At 39.0% G+C, this 24,203-nt stretch overlaps 1 protein-coding gene across 3 annotated transcripts; it reads right to left on the reverse strand.

The window, feature by feature from the left end:
* Nucleotides 1-1,906: 1,906 nt before the first annotated feature.
* On the reverse strand, nucleotides 1,907-16,192 carry LOC149816367 (uncharacterized). 3 transcript variants are annotated; one of them, XM_089987951.1, is made up of 5 exons: nucleotides 15,841-16,192; nucleotides 8,962-9,898; nucleotides 8,756-8,851; nucleotides 2,882-3,018; nucleotides 1,907-2,314 (listed from the first exon to the last, which is right to left on the reverse strand). In XM_089987951.1, the coding sequence occupies exons 1-5, from the start codon at nucleotides 16,044-16,046 to the stop codon at nucleotides 2,140-2,142; spliced, it is 1,551 nt and encodes a 516-aa protein (XP_089844077.1). In that variant the 5' UTR covers nucleotides 16,047-16,192; the 3' UTR covers nucleotides 1,907-2,139. The 3 variants fall into 3 exon arrangements, with proteins under 3 accessions (XP_089844077.1, XP_089844079.1, XP_089844078.1); XM_089987953.1 differs by lacking the exon at nucleotides 2,882-3,018 and having other exon boundaries at nucleotides 15,841-16,191; XM_089987952.1 differs by lacking the exons at nucleotides 1,907-2,314; nucleotides 2,882-3,018 and adding an exon at nucleotides 4,304-4,700 and having other exon boundaries at nucleotides 15,841-16,191.
* Between the last annotated feature and the right edge of the window lie 8,011 nt (nucleotides 16,193-24,203).

A 24,203-nucleotide genomic window follows, 5' to 3' on the forward strand; every position in this document is an offset into this window, starting at 1 on the left:
TAATTGCACTATTTCTGACATGCCTATTATGTACCTAGGCTTGCCGTTACAAGTGAAGCACCTCTCTTCTGCTGCATGGGCTCCGACTCTTCAAAAAGTGAAGCGCAAATTGCTTTTGTGGCAGTCGTCTTATCTCTCCATCGCTGGCCGTCTAACCTTAGTCAGACATGTTCTTTCAACTATTCCAGAATTTTTCATGTCTATGTTTGTGATGCCTATGGGAGTAGAGAAGCAGTTGACGCACTTGCTGGCAGGTTTTCTATGGTCTGGGTGTCAACTCAAGGGTAAGCGTCACTTGATTGGTTGGCGTTCGGTGGTCTTACCTCGACGTATGGTTGGTTTAGGCATTCCTGCGCCGAGACTGCAGAGCATTGTTCTTGTCGCCAAGCAATGTTGGTTGGCCCACCAACCAGATAACCCTTGTGCTCGTTTGCTTCTTGCTAAATATGGGGTTCCTTCTCTTATCCCGGTTCGTCTGGGAACCTGGGGTTTGGCGCTCTCGCACTTGCGTAAATCGTGGTTGAGGGCTTTATCCTGCTTTAGAGACCATTTTGAGGACTCCAAAAATTTTAGTCAGTAGTTCCAGTGGGCGTTGGCGCTAAGCGGAGAGTTCCTCACCTCAAAAGTCTATAGATCGTTGCTCCCCCCGGGGGCTGATTGGTTGCCCGAGAATGTGCTTTGGGTGAAGGGTCCTTCTCCCCGTTCTCGAGTCCTGGCTTGGTTAATTTTGCACGATAGGATCCAGACCCACAGTAATTTAAAGAAGTGGGGCATTCAACTCTCGAGTTGGTGTGTGCTTTGTCAAGCTGCAGAAGAATGTATGTTTCACTTGTTCTGGACTTGCCCAATATTTGTGGAACTCTTAAGCAGGACCTGAAGGCATCTTAAAGTGTTTGTTAAGGAGGAGTCCTTTACGCTAGATCTGATCTTGGGCCCGGTTTGTATTAGGCGTAGCACGAGGTGAAGGTTCATCTGGCGGACATGGTTGCTTACTTCTTGGTGGTTTGTTTGGATGGCGCGAAACGATGCTCATTTTTGTCAAATTCCGATTAACATTCAAAACCTGGTGCATAAAATCTTGGTAGATGTTTATGCGATCTTGTGTATGCATCTTAGTGATCTTTCGCTCCCTCCTGCTGACGCTATCTCTCTTTTGCCGCAATCTGGGCAAGCGGCTCCTGCGTGAGCCCATTTTATATGTTCTTATTTTTCTCTTCTGCTTTCTTTATTTGTTTTGGCTTTTGATCTTGTTCAGTTCATGGGTTCAACATTTTGTTGATCTTCATGAGTGGTAATGTTGAATTTCTCTCTCTCTCTCTCTCTCTCTCTCTCTCTCTGACACACACACAGTGATGAGCTTGTTGGTGAGGGAGTGCGTGCACCAACCAATGCATGGAAATGAACACATCTTGTCTTTCTAATCAACCAAAATCGGATGGAAGCATTCATTTTTCCTAACAGACATCATAAAAAAGCTATGCAGTTATGAGGTGTTCTGTGGTAACTATCGATCTCTATCTGGGCTGTGAACTGGTTCACCTCGTTCAGGGTCCGACTGGTATAGTGTCTGGTCTCATTGTGTAAAATCCCAGTCTTTTTCACAACTGGCATACAAAACAGTTTAGAACTGAGATCATCATCAGCTTGGACGCTGGTACAGGTTAAAAAACACCCAAACCGAGGTCCGACTGGGACTACAACTCCAACAACCAACTGATTGAACAAGTCCTATCAGACTCATTTTTATACCCAAACTGAGGTCGAGCTCTAACCCATTAACAAGATGAAATCAACAACGATAAAAAAATCAACAGACTTCCATTTGAATATCCTATATGCCGTTCCCGAAGCCACCAAAAACTAATACCATTTTTTATACACAAAGTTGGAGAACACTGAAGAATCCTTGAACGAAATTTTCCTTTGAATGACATCTTTGTCAGCCAATATGAATACATGAAAGAGGATGAAATATGATATTCCTTCAAAGAGAAAAAAAGAGATGCTTCAAAATGACCTAACAATGATATTCTGATGTTCCATTTTGTAACTGGTGATGCCCCCACTGCCACACACAGAATAGAGAGAAATGTTGCTGCATACTGGTACAGATTTTGCAAAACCTAGTCAAATTAACTGTCATTCCCTCTTATCTTCCTCTGCATCATCATCCAGATTGAAAATGTCTCCGTGGGATAAATGTTTATCAGCCTCTTGCTTAACTAAACCAATATCACCTTCAGCCACTACTTTGTTTAGAGAGACTGTTTCCTCATCGTCGGCTTCTTCTCCAACTTCATCCGAGTATGCATACCTGGTTAAACAGACAGATAAAGCAAGATTCTTCATACAGGACTTATCTATACGCTTAGGTCCGAGACATTTACTATGTCAAATGAAAAAGAACAAGGGGCACTATCCCTTTCTGCTCATTTATAAAATGAACTGAAGTTTCTGTAACGATGATCACGAATTAGTAGTTCTTTTCAGATCAAGATGACCGAGCCTCAGATATAGGCCACAGGTTTTTTTTGAAGAGAACATGAAATATTATTAAAAAGGTGACATGCATTCACCAAAGAGGAGAAAATACAGAGAGAGAGAGAGAGAGAGAGAGAGAGAGAGAGAGAGAGAGAGAGAGAGACATCCATCCTGAAAGGCCCCAGACTATGAAGATTGCAAGCAACTAAAGGTGAATGAAATATTCAATAACAAAACAAACGGGGTCAGTTAACTAACTAAAAGCAGAAAGGGATATATTTGCTCTTCAGGATTAAACCTTCACACATTTGAAAATTATTTTTCTAAAAGAACTTTTATATCAAAACCAAACACTTGCAAAGCAATCAGAGGTCAGTGCTTCGGCAATTCAAGAGATTACCGCTTTGAGTTCTGGGATGGAGCCCACAGATAACACATAACACAGAGTACTGCAAATGCAAGAACATCCCAAAACGCAGTAATGATCCAGGCACTCTGCCACCGCTCACTGAATGGATCAGTTGCTTTGAAGTAAACCTGTATAAAAGCTGATAATTACGTTTCCTGGAAGAGAAAAACTATGCATGTCCAAATGATCATCGTTTTTTGGCATGTGGCATAATTGTGAAACCAAAAAAGGTCACCAATAAGGATCAAACCCTGCAGCTGCAGATGCAGTTAAAGCCAAAACATTATACAGAAGGATCATAACTTTTGCATGTGGCATGATTGGGTAAACCACATAGCTATGTAACACAGACTCTTCGAACAGGGCACCACACCCGCACCCAAGCAGGTGCGACACTTGGACACGGCTTCCTTTGTGTTAGATGAAGTCAACCACACTAAGGCCCATTTTTGTCCAAAAGTAGATTCAGTTAACCCAACCAAATCCAGTTTTATCTATGTTATATATATAAATACATAAATGCACACACACACACACACACACATATATATATATATATATATATATATCCACAGCTCCACACCAGTGTGCTGTTATTTTTTATCTATGTCACCGGGGTACGGGTACAGGTGTGGGTGCGGGTATGAGTACGGAGGGTATGACACGATAATTTTAAAAAATGTGGGTACGGGGACTCATATATATATATATATATATATATATAGAGAGAGAGAGAGAGAGAGAGATAAAGAGTTTGGATCTGGATCAGGTTTGGACCTGTCCAAACTCCCCAAACTCAAAAACCTTCATTGTCCAGGTTTGGACTTGTCCAAACCTCGTCAACGAAGACATGTTATAAAAGAGGAAGGGCTACGCCCCGTCCCCTTTTTAGTTTTTCTCTCTCGAACGTTCTCCCCTCTCTCGGCCTTTCCTCTCTCGAAAGTTGCAGGAAGAAGAAGAAGAGCCGAGCCCCAATGATCAGTGAGTCTCTCTCTCTCTCTCTCTCTCTCTCTCTCTCTCTCTCTGGACAGAAAGCAGGGGTTTCGGGAGAAGAGAGAGAGAGGGAAGGGGGTTATTAGGTAAAAAAAATGGTCTGAGGCCCGACCTGTACCGGTATTGCGTCCGGTACCTGTGCCTGTGTCACCCCATGTCGGCACGGGTACGCCGGCCAATCTGCCATGTCGCAGTGACAGTTTTTTATTGATGATGAATAGCAATTGTAGATTGCTAATTTGATTTATTGTATGAATTTATGCATGATGAATTGATGCAGCGAGGGGATCGACTTTCACGGGCACTTGAAAGTTGAAACGAAGAGCACGACTCCCACACCGTGCGTTGCTCAGAAAATAATTGGAATAACCACCGAAATCGATGTTGTTGGGTTTTCTTTATTTCAATATGCACTTCAATCGAACAATAGAATGATCTTAAATTAAATAGAAACAAGCAATAGGAAGGAATAAAGAACAAAGGGAAATATGCTGGAAGAAAATAATTCAGAAACAAAAGGCTGCTGCAATCTCCAATAATCTTTGCTCCACGCAACCCTAGAATAGGGTTTTTTAAAGACGTCAACTGGATCCGGGTCTCGGGTCCGGTCCCAGACCCGAGACGTCTTTTCGTTACTGCTGGGCCTGGGACGCTTGAACCTGTGCTCGTCTGGAATAAGTAGGCAGGGGTACACCATCCCTGCGTCTTGGTACCATGTTCTGGGTCGGATCCACTACGTGGGTCCGATCCTCAATCCCATCGTGCATGTCCGGTCCCCTGCCTAGGTCAGGCTGTATGGATCTGGATCGATCCTGCTCTGCATCATGAATTCATGATATGATAATTGTTTTTCATTAGTGTTAACTTAAAACTGTTAAAAATTATATATATATAGAGATATATAAATATACCGCACCCTCCGCACCCAAGTTTTTTTAAAGTGCTGCATCACCGCATCCGCACCCGTATCTGCACCCGCACCTATGTGACATAGCCACATAGGTTGCAAATAAGGATCAAACCTTGCAGCTGCAGATGCAGCTAAGGCCATAACACTATACAGAAGGATCATAATTTTAGCATGTGGCATAATTGTATAAACCACAAAGGTTGCAAATAAGGATCAAACCTTGCAGCTGCAGATGCAGCTAAAACCAAAACATTGTACAAAAGGTCCACAAAAAAACCTACTAAAGAAAAATGACAACTGAAATAAGCAGAAATTTGTATGTCAAGAGCAACCAATATTTGTAGCATGTATAAAGTGCTGTGTAAACCATGACTGATACAACAGCAACAAATCATAAACAGAAAATCTGAACACTGATTTACAAATAAATGTCCACTGATGTCTGCCTCGGTAAAGGCCAACTAGTCCAATTGAACTCTTTTCGGTTACCCGATCCATGTTCTGCACTTGTATAAATTCTTATTTTTTTTGTTCATCCTTATGGGTTTTTTTTTGTTCATGAATACACATAAATAATCATGCCAAATTTAAATACATGAGGAAGAGCATATTCATGCTAGAAAGGATGGAGCATTAGCATTTCTCTGCTCTCTAATTCTACAATATAGAAACATTGTTTCAAAACATGCTATCTCTGCAAATTGAAGACAGTGATCAAGATATCCATTGTCCAGAAAATCAAACTCTTGATGAAATGTCCAGCATATTAGACATCCTTAAGAATCCATTGAAAAAAAATAGGCTTTTCTCAGTTGAATTCAGCATCAGAAAAGGGTACAGAACAAGTAGTGTCGACTCCTCCTTCAGCAAGCAACATGTTCCACTGCAACTTTGAGATTCTTGAGACATTCATTGACTTAGGTTCAAAAAGGCGCAAAATTGTTGAATATATCATACTACAAGAGCTGAACCCAATGCCCATATAACCAATATAATTCTGAAGACCATTCCACCAATGTATGAGCTCTTGATGGATTGCATAGATATGGCCTCAAATCCTTCGTAAAGTACCAGCATCTATGACCTTGAAAAGGCATTGGTGGAACTCAAGCAGTGCCTAGCAACAGATCCTCATCCCCCAAAACTTGGGAAGAAACTAATTGATTTTGTAGTGGTATTACAAAGGTATAACATCTACAATACCGACTATAAAGTCTCAACTGAATGACAAGCATGGTCATCTTGTGGATTGTGTAGCAAAAGAAGCTATTATAGAGAATGTTGTGCATGAAACACCTCTTGCATGAGGAAGATTCAGATGTTGAGCCTCCAAAAGAGCCTTCTACAGCCCATTAAATCGTAAATGTAGTTGAAAATGTTTGGAAATGCTTGGGTGAGAAAGGTTTAGAATGGTGGACAAATCTTTTAACAAGATTTGGCGGACAAATAAGATGCCTAATGAGTGGAGGAAGAGTACTTTGGTGTCTCTATATAAAAATAAGGGTGATATACAAGATTGCACAAACTATCGTGGTATAAAACTCATGAGTCATACTATGAAACTTTGGGAGAGGGTGATTGAGTATAGGTTGAGGAAGGTTGTCATGATATCGGAGAATCAATTTGGTTTTATGCCTGGAAGATCAACTATAGAAGCTATACATCTTCTTAGACAACTTATTGAGAGATATAGAGAGAGGAACAAAGATTTGCATATGGTTTTTATTGATTTGGAGAAGGCATATGATAGAGTACCTAGGGATGTTCTCTGGTGGACAATGATGAAGAAAGGTGTTTCTCTCGAGTACATTAGTATAATTAAAGATATGTACAAAGGAGTAGTAACCAATGTCCGCACTTGTGGAGGAGTGACAACCAATTTTCCTATAACGGTTGGATTACATCAAGGATCTGCATTAAGCCCTTTCCTATTTGCTATAGTGATGGATGAGCTTACGAGATCAATTCAAGAAAATGTGTTGTGGTGTATGTTGTTTGCTGATGATATTGTTTTGATTGATGAGTCTAGAGCTGGGGTTAATGCTAAGTTAAAATTATGGAGACAGACATTGGAAGCAAGAGGTTTTAAGTTGAGTAAGAGTAAGACAGAATATATGGAATGTCGGCCCCAACGACTCTATAGTGGGGCCCCTTAAGTGGCTAAAAGAAATTATAAAAAATAAAAATAAAAATAAAAAATAAAAAGTTACAGAAAATAAAAAATAAAAAAAACAAGTACCCCTATCGGGTACTGTGTGAAATGACCATAATACTGGTGTATTACATATATATATATATATAGATATATATGTAATGATACATATATTTTAACAAATAGATGGCATCAACCAGGGGAGTACATAACAATATATTAAAAGGAACTTCACAATGATATATGCCAATTGGTGACCACATTCAATGGGAGATCCACATATAAATGACATCAAAAGGCAAAGGTTTGGATCAGTTTTGGATTCTTTCTTGTAGGACATAAACAGGTTTTTCCTCAAAGTCAATAAGATGCTTTTTGGATAATGATCATTGGCTCTTCATTTTCCTTCTTTTTCTTTTTCCCTTTTTTACCTATTTTTGTACCATGTTGGGATATTTTAATTAATTAAAATTTTCTTTTGACCTTCCATGACAAAAATATGAAATTTTTGTTTAGATTCTTCCCTGAAGAGTTGAATTTTAGGGAAAAAATTATATGAACATAGTTTTCTGTGAAATCAGAGATCTCAAGCAACAGTAATTAATCTCCTCTAGCAGGGTGGCTTCTTACCTAATTAGTTGCCTTGCTCCCTAGATCTCCATTAACAGTACATACATCTGAATTGTTTTTCACTTACAAATACATTTCATGTCACCAGCAAAGATCACTATCTCTATGATTTAATGGATACTGAATAAAAACAAGTCATTGAAAAGGACCTCAATCCGATGGAGAAAATAGGCAAGCAATAGGTCTCATAATTGAAACTCTGGAGCACAAACTCTAAGTTCATTAATTGCAGACAGAACTAAACAAAACCACCAAGTCGTTTGAGTATGGATAAAAGAAAAACAATGCCATACTAGTTCAAAACTTGTCTTAGAAAAGTAGTACTGATATGTTTAAGAACACTTATTTATTGGAAAAATATTTAATAAATAAAAGAAGGATAAAGAAACTGTTAATATATATATATTCATATATATAAAGGCATTCATTAATGTAATAAGCAATGTCCATCAGGGGCATTTTGGTCATTTTATCCTTGTAATAGATTCTGTCCACTAGGGACAGATTTGTCTTTTTTATTTTTCATTTTTCTTACTTTATTTTTGTCTTTTTATATTTGTGTAAGGGCACTATGGTCAAAAGACCAGAGTCGTTGGGAGCAATCCCAAGGGCTATATTTATAGCCATTGGGAGCTCCCAAAGACTCTACTTGTATATATAGGGGTGTTTGCACCCTTATTTGTGATTGCTTTTTTCTAAAGCAATATTAGTGAATAAATCTATATTTTTACATTATTGTGCTCCCTTGATTGACCTTTTGTGGCCTTTGCATGCACTTTTGTGCTTTTGTATTGGCTTTGCCTTTTTGTATTATCCCTTAGTGGTCTTGTATTTGTGCTTTAGCACATTATTTTTGTGTTTCCATTTGTTTCATTACATAAAAAAGGCGTCTATGAGACAAGAAACATAACATATCTGCACAAGGGGGACAAGATCAACATCAGGGAAAGATAAATGGTCCTTTTCGAGCTCCTGTAGTGACAACCAAATGAAGTCAAATAAACTTCATCTCCTATTTAGATTCACGTGTTTAAATGAATAAAAATTCACTCAAATATATGTGCATTTATAGGCAACATCTGACAAACAAGTGCTCCATGTCATGATGAAAAATGATAACTAGGATAACAATATTGTTTGTTACTTTGTCAGATTCAAGGATGGGAATAAGACTACATACCTCATAACCAATCCAGGCCACGGAAGCCACCACAGCCACTGCTAAAGCATTGGCAAATTTCCTGTAAGTGTCCAACTTGATTGAACTCCTCCTCGCCTATAAACAATAAAATTAGCATCAAAGGCATGCAAACAAATACAAGCAACTGCCTATCAAGCAAATAATCCAGAAAACCATACAATGAATGTATTGGACAACTTTGATACCTGCAGTTTTTCAAGTGTTTTTGATAGAGAAGTAAAGATCCACAATATCAGGAATGCGTCCAGGAATGCATCTGGGATTACAAGGAAGAGCCTTGCTTTCCCTGAAATATCATTGATGCTGCCAACATTCTCTGAAATATCCAGTAACTCATTTGCTAAGAAATATGTAAAACCAAGGAGAAGCACTTTGGACGTGAGACCACCAAGTGTAGGCCTAACAACACCATAACCCATAGAAACACAAAGTATAAGAATGCGAGAAACTGTTTTCCTGACAGCTCCAATAGTCACAACCCAAACTGTAATACCAACAGGCCTAACTCCAGTTCTATTGAGATTTGTGTACTCAAAGTACCATAAAGTCATTTCAAATAAACCAAGAAGAATGACAAGGGTGATACAGTTCTGAAGCTGCAGAATCTCCCTCCAGAATCGTAAATACTGGAAAAACCAAATGAGACCAAGCAGCAAATATGCAAGTGACATGAAGACATAGAATGTCATTAGTGAAGCCATCCTTCCAGGCAAATATCCTGTTGGATTTCTCCACAAGGTTTTGCCACTCATCACTAGCCCCTTCAATCTTGGATCACAGAAAATAAAGAACAAATTATACATTCCAGTCTTTGTTATGGGAACCTCCTCTGCTGGAAACTTCACGGATAAGTCATCTCCATTGAATTGTGCATTTAGCACATAAGGCCAGTAAATATCCCCAGAAGAAGGACGCCGCAGAACTTCACCCTGTTTACAACCTTCTAGCTTTGCAAGATCTGGAGTGCAACATAAGGACCTCTGTCCGCCATAAGCAGAACCACCAATATTGTCTTGATCAGAAGCCTCAAAAATTATAGCTTGGACCAACCCTGTGCTCTGTTGCATGCTTATATGGTGGGAAGCAGCTTCCTTAGTCCTCCAGAAAGTAATGTTCTCAAACCTATTTATGCAAAATTAAGAAATTCTCATGCTGTTTTAATTGGCAAGGAGAACTAAAAACAAAGTAAAGTTGCAGAAGCTGAAAAACAATAAAAACTACTCGTAAGCATAAGTTTGAAACTTTGAAAGAAGAGACCCATGCTGTTTATTGGAATGAAAATTTGGTGAAAAAAACAGATCAAAAGTTACAAATCATTACTCCTAACTATACTATGAGGATAAAAACAAGGATCATTTATTATATCAAAATTATGATTCTTAGAAATTAGAAACACGAAAGTGCAGGTTCAAGTCCTGAGAGAGGGGTAAGCCCATGGAGTTTTACGCTGCCAGGACAGGACCGTAAGTATGGCAGGCAGAGCCAGCACAGCATGGCTAGGTCTCAGTTCCTAGGGGTTGTTTCTCTGTGTAAATATAAAAAAAAAGTCCTAAGAGAGAGGTCACTTCATGCAAAAGGCAAAAGGTTAGGACACACTGGAAATATGGGACTGCATTGCGTAATAGCTATTTATATAGAATGTTCGCCACCATCAAGATACTATAGAATATTCCATCATGATCATCAAGAAGCCTTGATCCATAATCCTTTTAGGGTCCTCTTGTCATTTCAATTTTCAATATATGATTAAATAGGGTTGCCCATATTCCTTCCAAAAAGGATCCAGTCCTTTGACATAGCCATCCAGCTGAAGCATCTGGACAGCTAGGATTAGTCCACATCCTGAGGAAAATGTGAACCAATCCTAGCCGTTGATTGGATGGCTAGGATTGAATGTAGGATGAAACTCATCCTATGTCAAAGGACTGGATCAGTACTCCATTCCTCTGTTTGATGGCACATCTTGGGCGTCACACATGATGAAATGGCCAAAAAGACCACAGTTTGCGGCAAACATTGAACGTGGCGAACGCGCGGAACGCCATCTGCCACATCCATAGAAAGCTGTTAAAATCGCTACACCCCCCTTGTTACGAAAATAACAGGGACAGGAGGAACAGATTTTAAAAAAAAATCTTGTTTCTCGACGGGTGCGCCCACCCCCCCCCCCTTCTCTCTCGCCTGTGCAGTGAGAGCGAGGTGCTCTCCCACATCGCCTGGAGTCGGATGGTGAAGAGGACAACGAGGAAAGCCGGAGCTCACTCTCCGGCCCCGAATCCCCACTGTCACTCTCATCTCTCTCACCCCGACCCAACTCTCCTCTCTCTGGACCCTGCGGCAATGCAATAATCTCCTGCCAAGGTGCATGTATTTTCTATTTAGGGATTTTCTCAAATTTTTAGGGGTTTTTGTTTGGTAGGGTTTTGCTTCTAAGAAGAAGAGATCGGGTGCGAATAGATCGGTTTATGATTTTATTTTAGGAGTTTTTGTTTGGACTAAGGGTTTTGCTTCTAAAAAGATCAGATCTGATGCACAAAGAATGGATTGCTTTTGTTTGCTTGTTTGAAGTGCAAATGGATTGGCGTTGAGGGTTTCCTAAATTAGAAGTGTATAGATGGAAAGCAAATGTTATGTTTTTCCAAAGGCTCTATTACTTTATAAAAATGTTGTTTGTTAGCTATTGTCTTGTTTCATAAACTTACTTCCATGCTTGAGAATCCAAGTATCATGATTGTTGTCATGTCCTTGATTATGTGTGTGGTGTTACAATGCAGATTTATCTTGCTTTTGTGGGTTGTAGCTGAGACTTTGGTAAGGTGTTTTTTTCTTGAGCCCGAATGACTTCACTGTCATCCCATAATCAACTGTAAAGTGCAGATTATCATCTTGACCAGTATTTGTAGTCTAGTTATTCTTGCTACATCAAGGGCATAATCGGATGACCTTGAGTAGATGAATGTTGGAGTTTTACCCAATATTGTGAAATAGTGGAAGTTGAGTTCGTTACATCCTGCATTAGCTCCAAAGACCATCTTAAGTGCTGAATGCATATATGGATATAATAATGTGAGCAATATCAAATCAGGTAAGGTTTTTGTATCCAGGCTGCTGATATTTAAAATCAGGCAGAATGAAGTGAAAATTTTATGGTTTTCATGCTGCTGAGATATAAAATCAGCTAGAATGAGGGGAAATTTTATGGTTTTCATTTGTTATAAAGGTTCATTTTCTTCAGTACTAATATTTATCTTGCTAATTCAGGTGTTCATTCCTTTCCAGTTTCTTTTGATGGTGATCCCTATGAATTTCTGCTTCATGCATGGTTGAGCTGATGAAAATTTTTGATTTCCACTAATCTTCATGTATGGATGGAGCTTGGCTTGAAATTGTTATCTTGACAAGCAAATATTATATGTTTTGTTTGTTTTTGAATAAAGCTTGGCTTGAAATTGTTAGATTGTTGCTCCATATGTTACTGATGATATGATGGTCTCATCTTGGAAGTTTAGGCACACTTTGCTCTTTATGATTTTTCAATGCTTTTTATGCCACCAGTTCCAATATTCTTTTTGTTACTCTCTTCTGGATCTTCTTTATCCTTCCCATGTTTCATTGACTTCCACTCATCAATGAACTCTATGTTTATTTTAGCCCATAATTCTGGATGTCTATTATGAGCAGACACTGGATCTTCACCTGCTCAGCAACAGATTCACGTAATCAACTTTGAATGACATCTTCTTTCAATTGTTATTATATGCAAACTCATGGAATCTAGATTGTATGATTATTAGGAGCTCACATCTTATGTCAGAAGGAAAAGAATATGTTCCATTTGAGATCAACCAACAATGTTAATTGTATGGACATGCCATAACAGAGTGGTTCTTGGCTTAGGTATCCGGCATAAGCTATGAAGTAACTGTAAAAGATTGTGCAAACTTTCTGTATAATAAAACAATAGGAAGTGGAAGCTGAGAAGCCAAAGAAGACCTAGGTAAGGTATCTGGTTGACATAGAAAAAGCTAATTCTACTTGTTCACACTACTAACAATTGAAGCTTACTGACAGGCACATTGCAGAATCCGACAAACTTTTCTCATAGATCTAAACCAGATACTTCATCCTCTGGATAAGCTATGAAAGAAAAGGGAATTTCTGAGAACTGTTAAGGTGGCGACACCAAAACTGCTTTCATGTAAATCTCTTTACATCAAAACAGAAAAAAACTTCCATTGCTTCTTTGTATGAAAGCTAAGAATTGATTTATGCAATGGAATCATTTTCACAGCTTACTGGGTAAGAAGTTTGGAATAGGTTATAGCTCCTGAATAAATAAATAGAAATTGAGTTAAGTTCATGCAGCTTTGGTGTACGTGATTGTCATTTTCTTTTCCAAATTTGGTGTAAAACTCTAATTCCCATATCCAAATGTATCAACATTTTCTTTTAGAATATTTTCTGGCACTGCTAAATTATTTCCAGAATGAAAATTTATTTCCAGATTTCAGAAATAAATTATACTATTTCTAGCATGAAAACAAAAACTATCTTCAGATTTCAGTAAGAAATTACTTAAATTTGTACTCTATCAGGCTTTGTTAGATAAAAAACTGAATGGTGATAATAAATGTGGGTATTAAGTTGGCTGCAAGAATTATGAGTTGAGATCCATATTTGGGACCTTAATAAGTTCTGTTTTGTTACTCATCTAAAAATAAGTTCTGTTTGTTATGATTTTCCAATGCTTTTTACACCACCAGTTCCAATATTCTTTCTGTTACATCATGTTTGAGAGATGCCTATGTAGCTCTTCTATTGTTATGCCTATGCCTATGTAGCTCTTCTATGGTAATCTGGTGCCACTTTCATGGCTTATACGGTATTATGGATTTCTACCTACCACTTAGGTGGTGTTTGTAAGTGTCTAAATTGACTAGCCTGGCTATCTCTGTTCTGCTGGATGTTTACCGTACTGGCTGCTAGTCGTGAGGATAGGATGTTGTGCATTTTGTCTTTGCAAATGTTGAGTGGATTTCTGCCAAACCTTATATTTTACTCTGAACTTTGAAAAGTTGTAAATATAAGTAGATGGGGATCAAATCTTTATCTTTCATAGCTCTTATTTTCTCTGCTTTATCATACTTCTTGCATCTGCATAAGGTCCTCACAAGCAAACTATAAGTCAATAATCCTGGAGCAGGGCCTCGATGTTCCATTTCATAGTACAGCTTGAGAACTTCTTGGACATTGTTCATCTCAGAATATGCATGAACAAGGTGTCCATAGGTCTCTTCATATGGCTTTAAACCCTCATCTACCATTTCTTGCATCAACTTATCAAATTCTTGAAACCTTCCATGCTTACAGTGGACATCAATGAATGAGGTACAGATCAATGAATTCACAGGATATCCTTTCTTGAGCATTTCATCATACACCAGAAGAGCGTGTTCCATATCCCACAACTTACATAAACCATAAATGATTAGAGAATAAGCAACATGATGGATTATCATATTTTTCCGAAACATTTTCTTTAGCAATGAAATTCCTTCTACCACACGATCATCTTCAAACATCCAGACAACCAATGCACTATTTACAATTACTCCAGTAAGGCATCTTTTACTCTAAATTCTATCCAGAAAATTGACAATTTTCTGCAGCGATCACTGTTTGCACATGTTAAGTGGATTTCTACCTACCACTTAGAATGCATATGTTGAGTGGATTAGAAGAAACAATGACAAAATAAATCCCTGTTTGCATATGTTAAGTGGATTTCTACCTACCAAATTGAGATCCATATTTGGGGCAAAAATCCATATCGAGATCCATATTCGGAGCAAAAATCCATATTCGGGCCAAAAAAGCAATTCGAGATCCAAAATTGTAGCAAAAAACCAATTTGAGATCAATATTTGGGGCAAAAAACCAATTTGAGATCCATATTCAGGGCAAAAATCCAATTCGAGATCCATATTCGGGGCAAAAAACCATGGTTTCAGACATACTTTAGTAATTGGATCTATATCCGGGCCAAAATTCCATAATAAACTTGTTAAAACATGTAAAATTGTTGACGGATCGGGTCATACGATCCAAAATAAAGTAATCCGACCCATTATTCATGACTGTCCAAGTTGTCCGCACATCGTCATCAAACAACGGACAATTGGAACACAGCATTCGAGTAGGGTTCAAACAAACGTTGGACTTGGTACAGTTGTTACGGAATGTTTCGTTCTTCTGTTCTGTAATTTCATGGATAAGCCATCAAACATGCCCTAAACCTGCGGCATATCCATCCTCATATTCCACCAAAATATTTATGTTAATTAACATATTTCCCAGATAACTAACATGATAAGCGACAAAATCCTTAAAACAGCCTTTTCCAAAAAAGACAGCCATCTATCACAATGCGAATGTTCAATACTTCAGTTATAGCGAGCTCGTTTCTCTTGATCATTTCAAGTATATCTTAATTCTTATCATCAACACAAAGCCTCTGGACTGCTCGAGGTTAGATCTAACCCAAAATTCTTATTAAAGCACTTTATTAAACTCCAAATGTTGTTACTAAATTTGTCTAATACTGTTTGAAATCGTTCATTCCATATACTTCCATTACTTTTCAACTGAACGTTCATTCCTTACACTTTTATTACCTTGCAATCCAATTCTGCCAATTTTGGAGGTTAGTTTGGCGGTCTCCCATGATCGCATTCTCGTTAACATGCTAATTCCTGCAGCCTGAAGGAATTACCTGTTCCTTTCGACTTATGTGTGGCCAAACCAAACCGGTTTAACCCTGCATTTTCACATCAAAAAGATTTCATCTAAAATTTTCTATCCAAAACTCAATTGTTCGTAATTTCTAAATTAAAATTGAAAAGTGACGACTACTAAATTAGTGCAATTCAAGAAGACACCGTGATCATTAACCAGAAACTCTTCCGCATCATCTACCATTAACCAGAACATAAAATTTCGCACTTCACCCACATCTTTACCGAGTTCCCTAGCCCTAAAACAAAAGAGATGAAGAGAAGAACCACCTGATGTAAGATCTGCCATTTCCGATCCCGCCCTCGCCGGCGGAGACGATCCCTTCGCTCCCGCCGGTAAGAAGGTAAGCGTTCCCGTTCTCCCTGAAGGTTTCCCGATCGTAGGTGTGGATCGAGCCCCTAACCCGTGCTGCGAGAGCGAGGACGACGACGAGGAGGAGAAGGAACGGCACCGATCTGGATCGATGATCGCCCATCGCCGCCCCGGCTAACGAGAGGAACGAAGAAAAACCCTAGACCTATCTCGGAGATCGGAGCATTCCGATCGGGATGAGGAAAACGGAGGGCGCAGAAAAACCCAAATTCGGGAAGAGAGCTCAGTGTAGCTTTCTTCACGACGCTGTGAGGAGATTCGCGCTTCACCGTTATGAAAGAGAGCTCTCGCGGTGATTGGATGGTGGAGAATGTTGAATGACTAAGATGCCCTTAAAAATTAGTAAATGACCGTAAAATAATTTTGCCTTCTAGGTCATTTCTGTATTTTCGTGTCTCTGAACAGTGAAAAAAATAGTTGGGGGTTTTGCCAGCGCTTCGGTTAGTCGGTCCATGTCGACTGTTGGGTTGTGAGCGCTCTTTCAGTGACAGTGAAGGAATAATTGACGAGCTGGACTGTAGAGAGTGATCAGGGTCGTGAATTCTAAAATCAAGGCGCCAGTAAAACAGATAGTAGCTGCATTGGGATTGGGTATGCAAACGGCTTGGACTCGGGTCGGAATCTGACTTAATGGGCGTTTGACCTAATCGATTCGGATTCAAATAAAAAAAGATAAAACCAAACCTGGAACCCGCTAGTTTAAAACCCGGTATTTACACTTAATTGGTTTGGGTTTTTATTTGGATTCGGGTTTGGGTTTGAATGCAAAACTTAATATCAAATCCAGATCTGATTATTAATCGGATCCAGATTTGACTATTATACCCGACTAATCAGATTCAGATTGGAGTCAAATGTCAAGTAATAATCAGATCCAGATTTGGATATTATACCTGACTAATCCGATTCGGATTGGAGTCCGATGTCAGGTTACATCAGACCCATTGACATGGCTACTTGAAACGTTTAGTCAGGTGTGGGGCCGTGTGAACACATTGTAACCTAGAAACAAGCCCTCGTTTGGTGCTGTCAATTGTACCAAAAAAAAAATTCATTTATGTGACAAAAATTTGCACCTAATTCCAAACATGAGTCTTATGTTTGTGAAATTCCAAATATGAGTCAAACTTTTTCTAAAAACTGTCAAACAAAAACTTGCATTTAATATTGTCCTTTAACTCAAGTTATATAACAAGCCATATTACAACAGTGACCTTCATCCTTAAGAGCTTAAACGGTTTACCTTTTCTCCTTTTAGTAGGATGAATGTGTACATTTCAAAGGACAATACAAGAAATAAAAAATGAATCATGTTTTTCAAGATCATGGATGTTGACCTAGGGTTCCTATTTAACTGTTTTAGAAAAAAATTAGCTTATATTTGAAATTTCAAAAAAGTTTGAGCAATATTTAGAATTAGGGGAAAAAGTTTGGCTACTAAATGTAATTTTACCTTAAAAAACATGCTGGATATGTATGCTTACGTACGTTGGAGATAGATTTTGGGGCTTTTTTGTGAAGTTCAACCATTTTTTGTCATGATTTTTCTTTTTCCTGTGTAAAACAATCCTGTTTGGGCACAGAGGTATCTTGGACAAGTGGACTTTTGTCTCGATCTTTTTGGCTTTTATTTCAGGTGTTACTCTTTTTATTTTTATTTTTTTTGGGTTTTTGTCCCGGGACAGTACTTCTCTAAGTCTCTGGGTGGACAACTCGACCTCTCCTAATTTTCCTTCTAACAAACACAACGGTAGGAGATGGAGACGATAGATTTGGTGAGATGCAAAGACAGGGTAGGGGCAAAGATAGAGACAGGAATGGTAATTTCGAGATGGGGCAGGGTGGAGGTCCAAAGTCCCCCGTCATGAGAATGGACCGAGGATGGAGGTTACTATTTTGAAATGGGACGAGGATGGAGACCTTGTTCCCCGCACCCACCCTGATCCACTGTCATCCCTACATGCCCATGAATGCTGCTGTTTGCACAATCAAATGCTCCTCGAGGAAGACCCAAGGGTTTTGGCGTAGTGGGATGGGGCCTAGGCTGTTTGATCGGCAACCTAGCTTCAAATCACATGGGTGTCACCCCCCGTAAGCTGAAGCTTGGTGACTCCCTAGGGTGTAGGGGTAAGCCCTCGAAGTTTTACCCTGATAGGACAACAATCGTAAGTACGGCATGCTGAGCCAGTGTGGCTAGCTCTCTGTGCCTAGGGGGGCACACAGAGTAAAAAAATTGCTCCTCAAGTTTGGATTTTTTTTAAAAAAATGGGGCACAATGACACAGTTTTTTAAAAAATTTAATCAATAAAATTAGGTTTGATATTTACTAACTATTTTTATTAAAATTAATAATAAGATTAAAATATTAAAATAATGTCAAAGTATCTGCTAGTATCACGAGGGACATGGACATATCTTCTAGATATTACAATCACACGTTTTTTCTTTTTTCTTTTTTTTGCCAATCCATTAAAACCTAGTCTAAGAGCAAACTGAGCCCAATCTAGCTAGTTAGAATAAAGAATAAATTAAAACTAAAAAAAAAATTATGAAGGCAAGAATTGCATCTGTTATCAAAGAGTCCAAAGGAACCGATTCATCTGAAAATTGCCATATAATTCATATCTTAGATAGATTGGTCTGACCAACCTAACCCATCCCAGCCTTTTTTGCATTTTTATGTAAATAGTTAAAGAAACCCCTTGTCACCACGTTTTTTAGTTTTTGAGAGAAAAACGTCACATTTAGTTTTCATGATGCAGGCCTTGACATGTCTATACCCAAACTTGGTTGAACTGGGACCCGAACTGATAATTCTATCCCCCATCCTAACACGCTCTATAGCAACCACCTTTTATGCTCATAGGTACGCGTGTACACGCACTATGTTTCAGGTGATAGTTGCCCTACTTAGGACCAAGTCTTCGGTGCAATGGATACTTATGCAACTATGCTCTCATGATACAATTGAGCTTTCGCCTACTTGTAAAAAATTGGTTCATGCCTACATTGGGTAAGATTGATAACCTCGACATGAATCAGCTTGAACAACCTCTTGACTAGGGATGGCAGTGAACCGGGGCGGGGGCGGGGGACAAGGTCTCCACCCCCGCCTTGTCTCAAAAAGTTAACCTCCATCTTCGGTCCATCCCCGTGGCGGGGGGGACTTTGGACCTCCACCCCCACCCTGTCTCAAAAAGTTAACCTCCATCCCCGGTCCATCCCCATGGCGGGGGGGACTTTGGACCTCCACCCCGCCCCGTCTCAAACTAATTATCCCCGGACCCGGCGCTGCCGAGTGATTTTTTTGTACAATTTTAGTGCATCCTAGACCATTAAGTTTTTGTACAATTTTAGTGCATCTTTAGAAAAAAAACATTTATTTACAACATAAAGAAATTGAAATTTAATTAAATGGAAAATAAAATCAAAGACTGCATTTGCTGGACCTTGAAGATGGGACCAAAAAACAAAAGAATAGGAACTCAGTTTCTAAGGTTTCTTTAATAAATAGGCTCCAAGACAAGATTAAAGTCATTGTAAATTCATCATCAGGCTTCTTTAACAAATCATGTAGAACTCCAACATAGACGTTACCATCCAATAGAATCATATTTTGTAAACTTGCACAGTTGCTCATAGTCTTCATACAGTGACCCAATACATTGTCTACATTTTTGAATGGCACAATAACAAAAGGAAAACTTACTTTCTGCATATCATCTTTTTCTTATTGTATTTCCTAGCCAAAGCCATCAAAGAAGGCTTTATGATCCCACTGCAAAGCCTGAGAACAAGATGCAGTGTTGATTCTGCAAGTACACAAGTCAATAAAGGCAACCAGAAAAACAAGGACAATAACAAATATTCTAGATACAAAACCAATTGTGCTTACATTTTTTAATATTGTAGTCAGCTAGGGTGCGACCATCTTAAAGCTGCTTCGCAACAAAAATAAGTTGCTGCTGGTTTGGATGAATGCTTGCCAAAAAAAAAACAGGACAATTTTCTATGAACCATGGATCAAAAATTCAATTGAAACTAGTGGCTACCATGGAAAACATAATACACGCACATTCTGCAATCTTCCAAAACAGATGGCTAGCAAATTATTCATAGTGACAAAATCAGAGGCTTCAGGCAATAATCGGTAAGAAATGCACATGAATTTTAAACAAACTATGCATCTCTAAAGGACAAAACTCATGATTCAAGTAATTTTCAAAAGAGGGGTATAAATTTAAAAAAAAAACTACATGTCTTTAAAAGATAAAATAAAAAATGGCTGCGAATTTCAAAGGAACGACACATTCCTAAAGGACAAAAGTGAGGATTCAACAAATGAAATAAGACCTGACCAAGTAACCATAAAAAACGAAGAATAAAAGAAAATAAAATGAGGATGTGACATCCCTAAGTATTAGAACCGTTATGCAAAAGGATGATCCTGATCGACTGACGGCTACGGTGGATATAGAGAGGGATGGTCCAAACCTATTCTCTGAGATGAGTACGATGGAGGTGTTTGGCACCGATGGTGGACGGAGAGAGGGTCGGCGATGATGGTCACCAACGGTGATGGAGAACCTTCATCGCCGTTGGTGGATGAATCTGGCGCCGACAATGATGGTCGTCGATGGTGGACAAAGAGAGAGGGCTGAGGGCCGAAGAACGTAGTGTTGCACGATTTAGGGTTAGTAAGTTAGTATATATTATTGTGGGTTTTTTATAATTTTATTAGTTAGGTTTAGGTATTTTAGTAATATTATTAACAGGGATGGGGCGGGGCAGGGTGGGAGAAAGCGTAAGTATGAATTTAGACGGCAAGCGGGTATACATTCGAACTGCAATTGAATCTGAAACTTACGTATGGATATGAATTGCAACTAAATTTAAATCTTACGAATAGATCTGAACTGCAACTAAATCTGAATCTTACAACAAGAGAGAGCATAGGAGAGCCAAGCTTGTGGGAGAGATAGAAAGGGAGAAGAGAGCTAGAGAGGGATAAAAGAAATGAGAGAGAGTTAAGGTTTATATAGGCCCTATGCCACCCATAAAGGGGCCTTAAATGTGTTTAATGGCCAGCCATGTGCCCAAATGGTTGGCCAAAGAGGGGTGCTAAAAAAAATGGAAAAGGGCAAAGCAGGGTTTAAAATGACCCTAGCAGATACGAGATTGTTCAATAAAAGTCAAACAGTCATGATCAAAGCAAAGGGCGAGTCTTGGACCATTAATGTCCATGCAAGAACATTGGGTAAGGTCCAAACAGATCTAGATAAAAACCAAAAAGATCCAAAGAGGATTCAATACAAAGTCAATGACAATTTTAGACTTGGGGATTAAATCCATCCAAGTACTAAAAGATATGTTCGAGACCAAACTGAAGTTGAAACCTAAATTCAAAGTCCAAGATTCAAAGTCTAAGGTCAAGGGTGAAGATTCAAATTCTAATATCCAAGGTCCAAACAACCAATCATAATAGGCCTAGGCTGGCCACAAATGAGCTGCAAAAACAGATGGAAAGGGGCAAAATGGGATCCAAAATGACCTTGACAGAGACAAGACCATCCAAGAAGGCTCAAACAATCAACGATAAAGGGTGGCTCTTGGACCGTTAATGCCCAACTGACAGTTTTAGACTTGAGGATTAAATATGTCTCAAGCACTAACTGAAATCAAAACTGAAACCTAAGCTCCAAGAATAAAGATATGCACAAGCCCAAGATTTAATGCCCTTGAGGGCTTTGACCTCTAAAGCACCAGTATAGATAAGAAAAGTTATTACAACTTTCAATATAGGACTAAAGTTGTAGGAAAGACTAAAAACCCACAAACTTAGAAAAATAAAAAAAATGCATAAATAACTTAAAAATAGTTTTGAGCCAAACCCCCCCAATAACCCTATGCTAAACACTAGCAAAATGGTGATCATTGACCCCACAGGGTCCTATGAAATTCATGAATAAGGGATGGCATGGGCCCCCTTTTTTTTATTTTTACTCGAAGAAACCGCCCCAAGAGCAGAGACCTAGTTGTGCTGGCTCAATCTACCGTGATTGCGGCCCTGTCAACATAAAACTCAGAAGGCTTACCCCTCGACCCCAGGGAGTCACCAAGCTTCGGCTTATGCAGGGGGTAATGCCCATGGGATTTGAACCTAGACTGCCCGTCAAATGGCCTAGGCCCCATCCAACTATGCCAAACCCCTTGGGTCTGGATGGCATGGGTCCCTTTGCTTTGACGTTTTGGGAACTAACAAGTAACAAATGCGAGGGGTCGAATGCGATAGTTGGGTAGTTAGATCTCACAATCATAACCGAAGGGTCTCAAGTTCAACTCTCATAGTGGTTATCCCCAGCTTGCCTATCAAAAACAAGTGTGCCTTTGCAAACCATGTCTGCAATGATACCATATATTGGGTTCTCCTCGTTTATGTCCAGCAGCAATGTGGCTCTTTGGTGACATTGGATTCCAATTCTACCAAAATTCTTCTGTCCCTGTTTTTGACAAAGGAAAAAAAGGTAGATTTTGGTACCAATTCCACTTAAGAGTAGTTGTCTAGGTACACAACGATGAAATTTAATTAGTTAGAGCCTTTCATTGAAGGTCAGACCACGTAATAAACTATCACTAAAGGATCATTTCCACTAAAATTTTGCTGAAACTGCATAACCAATGGGGTGCCTAATAAGAGCATGGTCACTTGACTGGCAAAGATTAGCACAGCATTTGGTTGTTTCACAGTAAATGTTGCGTACATTTTCAGTTGGTATCCTAAAAAGTGGAACCTGTGTTAGCAGAATACGAGGCATTAAGAAGTACGCAACCTAGTGGATCTTATTGTCGCTTGGCTGGAAAGGTTCTGCAAAAGCAGTGAAAGACTTGAAGAATTTGGACATTTTGATCGAGCTTTCAGGAGTGAATTGAGCTTTTGTGTCTGAATATATTATCTGGAAGTTTATCACGTGTTGAAACAAACTAATTTAGCAACTCAACAATGTTGTTACAATCCAGAATTATGTGAGGTAATCTGCTTCCTGTTTACCAAATATGAAGAATGTGATGAATGATCAGCCCGTGTTCATTTGATATGCTGTAATGTTATATCTAACCTCTCCAACGACTACAAGGGAGCCCCCCTTGTGGTTCCTTTTAGTGCTTCCCTCTTCTATAAATAGAGGAGGTCTTCCCCTCTTGTAAGCATGGGTTTTTACACCCTTCTCTTCTTTTCTTCAATAAATCCAACTTATGACTTTTAGTCATTTTCTATATTTGAGAGTTTTGTGTGTGCACATTTGGTGTTTGTGTTCTTGACTTTATTAGTCACTCTTAAGAAGTGACCCTTTTGCTCTATTGGTGCTTCCGCCTCTTTTCATTACATGGTATCAAAGCTCGGTTGGTGATTGGGCTATTCTTTTGTCATCTTGAAAAGCGTGCCTCTCAAAGTTTTGAAGAAAAGAAGAATATTTGGTACCGATGGAACGTGACTCTAAAGTGGAGCTTTCTTTCAAGCTAAATGGGTCCAATTATCTCATGTGGGCCTCCGATATGGAAAATCATCTAAGAGGTAAGAAACTTTGGGGCTTTGTTATGGGAACTACTCCCGAACCCTCTATTGTTCTTACCAAAATTGAAAATGAAGTTGAAAAGGCTTTAGATGGCGATGAGCGCATCAAAGCCATTAATGAACATCAATCCAAAATCGAGGATTGGGAAAGTAACCATGCCAAAATTTTGGCATGGTTTATGAACAATGTAGATCTCAAAAATTGTGCTAATATTGCCAAGTTTAGAAGGGCCAATGAGGCTTGGTTTTTTCTTAAGGGTATGTATACCCAAAAGGATCTTGCTCGGCAATTCTTTTGTCAAGAAAAAAATCGTTTTACTAAACAAATGGATATGAGTGTTCGAGACTATTTTAGCTCTCTAACCCCTCTTTGGGATGAGCTTGCCCTTCTTGAGCCCAAATGGGTTGCTCCACAAGATATTGAACTAAGAAGGGAACAAATTGAAAAAGAGTACTTTTTTCAATTCCTTCATGGTCTTCGCTCGGAATTTGAACAAGTTAGGGCATCTCTTCTCCATAGAAGCAAAGCCCTACCTATTGAAGATGCTCTTGCCGAAGTATGTCAAGAAGAAACTCGACTTGGCTTGAGCATTAGGAATGATGAGGTTTTGGCCGTTAATAGGCCCGGATCTAATGTTAAAGCATATAGACCTCCCCACTTTAACAAAAATATCAATGGGCCTAGAAGGG

Source organism: Nuphar pumila, chromosome 14 (genome assembly GCF_984573655.1).
Source record: "Nuphar pumila chromosome 14, dmNupPumi1.hap1.1, whole genome shotgun sequence".
Classification (NCBI taxonomy): Eukaryota; Viridiplantae; Streptophyta; class Magnoliopsida; order Nymphaeales; family Nymphaeaceae; genus Nuphar; species Nuphar pumila.